This window comes from Chiloscyllium punctatum, chromosome 36 (genome assembly GCF_047496795.1).
Source record: "Chiloscyllium punctatum isolate Juve2018m chromosome 36, sChiPun1.3, whole genome shotgun sequence".
Lineage (NCBI taxonomy): Eukaryota > Metazoa > Chordata > Chondrichthyes > Orectolobiformes > Hemiscylliidae > Chiloscyllium > Chiloscyllium punctatum.
In genome coordinates this window covers 55,276,740-55,283,618 of record NC_092774.1, presented here as the reverse complement: position 1 = coordinate 55,283,618, position 6,879 = coordinate 55,276,740, and the positions used below count along the sequence as shown (strand labels likewise).

Sequence of the window (6,879 nt, the reverse complement as noted above, 5' to 3'; positions counted from 1 at the left end):
CACGTTGATTCCATTGCATTCAGCAGTACATCACGTCAATACTCTTATAAAGCGAAGGCTGACAGCACCGCCTTTCTCAAACAGAAACACCCAGAGAAGCGTGTCGCCCAATAATCTGTAAAATTAGCATGAAAAGTGGTGTGACCTGCTCTAGTGATAAGAATAAATCCTCAACACTTTAAAATCAACAATCAGCAATTTATTTATCCAACTATCACGGTGAACAAATGAACAAAACTATTAACAAACTGGATACAGGCCAGGAGCAGATGGGTGGCACTAGTTTAGTTGGGGATCATGGACTGGTTGGTCTGAAGGGTCTGTTTCCAGGCTGCATGACTCCATAGCACGGAATGAATGGGGATCCATCCCAAAGATGACAAAGGTTTCAAGCACCACCTTAGGCAAATGTGTGGACTCCCTCCAGATAACTGAGGGCAGTGGGGCACTGTGAGGGTCAGTAGATCAGTCAGCCAGCCAGTTCTCTCCAGGAGACTTGTCTCAAGAAAGGAAGTGGTTTCCTGTCCCATCAGCCAGATTATCCAGTTTGGATAATATTTGGTCCTCTTTCTCCAACAAAATATGTAGTCAGGGCAGTGTCTATAACAAATATGTTATTCAACTTGGAAGAGTGCTGAAGACATATACAAGGATGTTACCAGGATTCAAGGGTCTGTGTAAAAGGGAGAGGTTGGACAAGCTAAGATATTTTTATTTAGAGCATTAGAGACTGAGAGAGGCCCTTAGAGAAGTGAAGAGATTGTGAGAGGGTGAATGCACTCAGACTTTTACCCCAGGGTTGGGGATGTGAGGGCGAGAGGGCATCAGTTTAAGGTTAGAGGAAAAAGAATAAAAGGGAACGTGAGGGGCAACTTTATTTATGCAGACGGTGGTAGACATATGGAATGAGATGCCAGCGCAAGTGGTTGAGGTGGTACATTAACAACAGTTAAAAGGCATTTGGACAAATACGTGGATAGGAAATGGGCCAAGTGCAGGGAAATGGGCTTAGTGTTGATGGACAGTTTGGTCAGTATGGACAATGTTGGACCGAAGGGCCTGTCTCCTGCTGTGGGACTCTATGATTCGTGTCGCTTTGTCAGTCCGACAGTTTTGAGTTTCCAAATGATCATCTCACTAAATCAGGCCGAATAAAATCCAATCTCATTCGTCAACTCTGATGCAGAGGTGCTGGTGTTGAATTGGGGAGGATAAGGTCAGAAGTCACATGGCACCAGATGAAGTGATGAAGGAGCAGCACTCATGAAAGAGCAATGCTCCTAAAGCTTGTGATTTCAAATAAACTTGTTGCACTGTAACATGGTGTCATGTGACTTCCGACTTCTTCAACCCTGGGTTTGTCTCAAACTTGATGGGATACTTTGTCCAACTCGGCATATTTTATCAGTATCGCTTGGAGGAAATTTTTTTTAAGATTAGATTCCCTACAGTATGGAAACAGGTCCTTTGGCCCAACAAGTTCACACTGTCCCTCGCAGAGTAACCCAGCCAGACCCATTCCCTTATCCCTATTCCTCTCCATTTACCCCAACTAATGCACCACACCTACACATCCCTGAACACTATGGGACAATTTCGATGGGCCAATCCAAACTAACCTGCACACCTTTAGACCGGGGAAGGAAACCGGAGCACTCAGAGGTAACCCATACAGATGTGGGGGGGGGGCATCGTGAAAGCTACACACAGACTGTCATCCTGAGGGTGGAATTGAACCCAGGTCAGCTTCGTGACCTGTCGATGCACTGGTGCCCCCGCTGGTGCCTCTGCAAGTTGCAGGACAATGTGAACCTCCGCCCGCAGTTGGGGCAGGCAAACGGCTTCTCCCCGGTGTGGACCCATTGGTGGGCCAGCAGTTTGGAGGAGCGGGTGAACCCCTTCCCACACTCGGGGCAGCTGAATGGCCTTTCCCTGGTGTGGACCTGCCGGTGGGACAACAGGTCAGAGGAATTGCTGAAGGCCTTACCACACTCAGGGCAGGCGAATGGCCTCTCCCCAGTGTGGATGCGCCGGTGTCTCAGCAGGTCAGAGGAATTGCTAAAGGCCTTCCTGCACTCTGGGCAGCTGAAGGGCCTCTCCCCCGTGTGGACCCGCTGATGGGCCAGAAGGTTGGAGGAATTGCTGAAGGCCTTCCCACATTCTGGGCAGCTGAAGGGCCTCTCCCCAGAATGGACCTGCTGATGGGCCAGCAGGTTGGAGGAATTGCTGAAGGCCTTCCCACACTCTGGGCAGCTGAAGGGCCTCTCCCCCGTGTGGACCCGCCAGTGCCTCAGCAGGTTGGAGGAGTCGCTGAAGGCCTTCCCGCATTCGGGGCAGCTGAATGGCCTCTCCCCCGTGTGGACTCGCCGGTGCTTCAGCAGGTCGGAGGAAGTGCTGAAGGCTTTCCCGCACTCGTGGCAATTGAAGAGCCTCTCCCCTGTGTGGAATTGCTGGTGGGTCTGGAGGTTGTCCACCCAAGTGAACCCTTTCCCGCACATGGAGCAGTAAGACGTCCTCTCACCAGTGTGTATATGCTGGTGGGCTAGCAGGACACAGGAGCAAGTAAAGCCCTTCGCCCGCTCGGGGCTGGAGAATGGCCTCTTCCCAGTGTGATTGCAGTGATGAGCCGCCAGGACAGATGGGACACAGAAGCCCTTCCTGCAGTCGCCACACTTCCATGGTTTCTCAACAGGTTGTGTTTCCTCGGGTTTCTCCATGGCCGAAGCTTCAGCTGCACACACACGTGTACAACCCCGCCATGAATTCTTCTTTCCAGGCAGTAGAGTTGTTTCAGGCTCCACACTCAGTGCGCTGCAACAGTAGGGTCTTTCAACCAGTGCCCCCGTACTCAAACAGGAACCAAAAAGAAAGCTTTGCTCCTTCTCACAGAATCATATTTGAAAATTGTTGTGGTCCTGATGGACTGAGTAACTGTCAGACACTGACGTGAAAGGGAGGACTGGAGACGCTGGAGAGTCAGAGTCAAAAACTGCGTCGCTGGAAAAGCGCAGCATCAGAGAAGCAGGAGAATCAACATTTTGAACATCAGCCCTTTATCTGTTGACTTTGAAACTTCTGTCTTCAGATAGTCTGTAAGAAAAGATTACAAAAGTCATCACTGCCAGTCCGGTTAAGAGTGAGATATCAAGGCATTGACACTGACACCAGAGAGAAACTGTACACACAGATGTGGCAAATGTTAGTGGCAAGCCAGAGTGATAGAGATATTAGGCACAGAAACAGACCCTTCGGTCTAATTCATCCGTGCCAACTAGATAACCTAACCTAATCTCGGCCGATTTGCCAGCATTTGGCCCATATCGTCTCAACCCTTCCTAATCGTATACCCATCCAGATGCCTTTTAATGTCATAATTGTACCAGCACCCACCACTTCCTCTGACAGCTCTTTTCTTAAACACGCCACTTTCTGCATGAAAGACTTATCCCTTAGGTTCCTTTGTTAAGTTCTTTTGCTTGAGCTTCTTACACTGCAATACGCCAACTTCTGTGAACAAAAAAACTTTATTAAGTACAGTACAAGCTGTGGAGAAACTCTTAACACTCTTCGCAATGCTAGTACACAACAGTACCAAAAGAAAACAAATCCCTTAAACAAAGTAAAACTGAAACAGAGGCTTACAGTTGAAGTTAGAAGGGCAGAAGGAGACAGTGTTAGCAGCCTCTCTCCACATAGACCACTGCTTAACTCACCCAAACGAGACTTCAGCTTTCAGGACTGACCACTCCCCTTTTATTGTACAGGTCATTTCTAAAACATAAAAGCTTTGGCCTCAAGTCTCATCTGTTCACATATAACCAAAAATGCCTCCCAATACCGTTTTTCATCTCTGTACTAAACCAGTCGCTTCAGAGCCCGGGTCTTTTTACCACCCCTCTGAAAAAAAACCAAGGACACAGCATCCTTGAGAAGAAGGACCAGCTTTTAGTAAAAGGACCAGCTTTGTGACAGAGGGATAGAGGCCAAACATTAATTAGATTAATTTGAGAACATAGCATGGAGTAGTTGGACTGAAGGGACTGTTTCTGTGCTGTTTGACTCGGTAACTGTTCTGCAATGGTCTGAAAACCATTTTCTTGCCTTCCCCCATAAACATCCAATTCTTTGTTGTTCCAAAATCAGATGAACTGAGCCTTGAATATATTCAATGATCCCATAACTGCAGGAAGACATCCCCACTTCTGGACTCAATTCCTCTTGCTAACATAACACCTGCTTTGCTCATTGCTTGCTGCACCTGTGACAACTGGCATTGACTGGTATGGAAGGACGCTGAGGCCCCTTTATACACATTCCTGATGAAGGGCTCGTACCTGTAACGCGGACTCACCGGCTCCTCGGATGCTGCCTCATCTGCTGTGCTTTTCGAGCACCACACTTTTTGACTTTGATCTCCAACATTTGCAGTCCTTTCTCCACATCCCAATATATCACCATTTAAACAATGCATCTCCTTTCTGCTGTTTACCCCCCAACAGGGAATGCTATCACTTCACATCGTGGTACTGCATTTTCCATGAGTTTGCCAACTGAGACACAGACCTGGCTCAACTTTTCCAGAATCTGTCCCCTCCAGAAATTGAGATTGTGAGAGAGAGAGACAGAGACAATAGAGATGTCTCTGATTACACGCTCCTTCCGGTCCTCCAGGGCTTCCTATTGGTCCAACAAAAGAAGATCACGCGCAGTTTTCACCGACAACCAGGAGCACGCACAGGTTTTGCGTGGCATGGATAGGGTAAATAGACAAAGTCTTCTCCTGGGGTGGGGGAGTGCAGAACTAAAGGCTTTGGGCGAACTGGGAGAGACATAAAAGAGATGTAAGGGGACCCTTTTCACACAGAGTAGTGCATGTATGAAATGACCAGCCAGAGGAAGTGGTGGAGACTGGCATAATTACAGAATTTAAAAGGCATTTGGATTGGTCTATAATAGAAGGGGTTCGAGGGATATGGGCCCAGGGCTGGCAAATACACTAAATTAGGATAACTGGTAGGCATGGACAAATTGGACCAAAGGGTATGTTTCTGTGTTGTACATCTCTATGACTCCAATATAAACGGTTCAGAGGGATATAGGTTAAACACAGGCAGGTGGGTCCAGTTTAGTTTGAGAACGTAGTCAGCGTGGACTAGTTGGACTGAAGGGTCTGTTTCTATAACTGATCTGGATTGGTCTTGCCTTCCCCCATAACCATTACTTCTTTGTTGTTCAAAAATCAGATGAACTCAACCTTGGATATATTCAATTACGCCCTAACTGCAGGAAGGCGTCCCCACTTCTGAACTCAATTCCTCTTGCTAATATACCACTTGCTTTACTCACTACTTGCTGCACCTGTCTGACAACTTACACTAACTGGATTAGAAGGACGCAGAGGCCCCTTTGTTCATCCACACATCATTACTGATGAAAGGCTCGAGCCTGAAATGTCAATTCTCCTGTATTTGCCATTGAAAAAATACCTGGACGAACTTTCCAAGTCTGTCCTCTCCCTGGATTCACTCCGTTTCCCTTCAGTTCCTGCAAGTCAACAGCTCAACCCCAGAATAGAAACGGGGTTGAGAAAAGAGTGTGTTGTACTCACAGATGTTGGACAGAGGAAGGAAGTTGCAGTCTCGGGTAAAGCTCAATCTTCATTCAGAGAGAGAGGAGCAGCAGCAGCAATTTCAGAAGTTCATGGTCCGACTTCCGCATCCAAACGATGGGTTTGCTCTGATTGGCAGGAGGACCAGTCTCCATCCGGTCCTCCTGAGCTTCTCATTGGTCCATCCAAAAAAGGTTACGGAGTGTTTCCGCTTGTTGCGTGGGCATGCGTAATGGCTTGCTGACACCGGGGCACATGCGCAGTGCGTTGCTGACACCGAGTAGCATGCGCAGTATGGAAGTGTTGGCATTACTGACAGATTTGCAAGGTTAAAAATCACACAATGCCACGTTGTTGCCCAACAGGTTCATTTGGAATCACTAGTTTTCGAAGCGCTGCTCCTCCATCGGTTGGTTGTGGAGCAGAATCATAACACACAGACTTTATAGCAACAGGATTGCAGTGTCATGGAATGGAATATCAAACAACTTTAGCTGACCTCTACCATCTTTTAGAATGACCATGTTAGTTTTGATTTCTTCACATGTAAATTCCAGAACTTTTCAAAAGTTACGTTCTCAAAATACCTTTTAACAATAGGTGTCATCTCAATCAGATAATGCATTGAAGGTGTTAAGTTAAAGTCTGTCTGCGTCCCAATGTTAGGTCAGACGGATTCTATTTCTATCGTGGTATTACAGAATCTTACGTGTCTGAGTTTTTGAGCAAAATAAAATGCGATTCTGCAAGTACAAATTCAACCACAAACCTTTATGTGTGTAAGTGTGTGCAGGAGAAACCGAGTGATCATGTGTGTGTGAGTGTGTAATGGGGTATAAGTTTGTGAGAGGGTGTGTGTGAGAGAGAGAGCATTTGAGAGAGCGCATGTGTATGAGAGAGAGTCTGTGTGAGTGTGTTGGTTTGGAGGAGCACGTATTTGTGTGAATGCATGCTTGTGTGTGTGTGTGTGTGAGAGAGAGAGAGAGACAGAGAGAGAGAGAGAATGTATAGCATAGTGGGGTCACCTGTAGTGTGACATGAACACAAGGTCCTGGTTGAGGCCATCTCCATGGGTATTGAACTTGGCTATCAGTCTCTGCCCAGTCACTTTCCGTTGTTGCCTATCCTGAAGTCTACCTTGAAGGATGGTCACCCGAAGGTTCAAGGATGAATGTCCCGGACCGCTGTAGTGTTCCCCGACTGGGAGGGAACACTCCTGGCTGGTGATTGTTGTGCAGTGTCCATTCATCTGTTGCTGTAGCCTCTGCTCA

The 6,879-nt window shown here is 47.3% G+C and overlaps 1 protein-coding gene across 1 annotated transcript; it reads right to left on the bottom strand.

The window, feature by feature from the left end:
• Nucleotides 1-177: 177 nt before the first annotated feature.
• LOC140460500 (uncharacterized) lies at nt 178-5,774 on the bottom strand. The gene is made up of 2 exons (XM_072555065.1): nt 5,609-5,774; nt 178-3,090 (listed from the first exon to the last, which is right to left on the bottom strand). The coding sequence occupies exon 2, from the start codon at nt 2,715-2,717 to the stop codon at nt 1,743-1,745; it is 975 nt and encodes a 324-aa protein (XP_072411166.1). The 5' UTR covers nt 2,718-3,090; nt 5,609-5,774; the 3' UTR covers nt 178-1,742.
• Nucleotides 5,775-6,879: the final 1,105 nt, after the last annotated feature.

Coding starts and splice junctions, on each gene's coding strand:
- LOC140460500 (XM_072555065.1), bottom strand. CDS start 2,717: ATGGAGAAACCCGAGGAAACACAACCTGTTGAGAAACCATGGAAGTGT.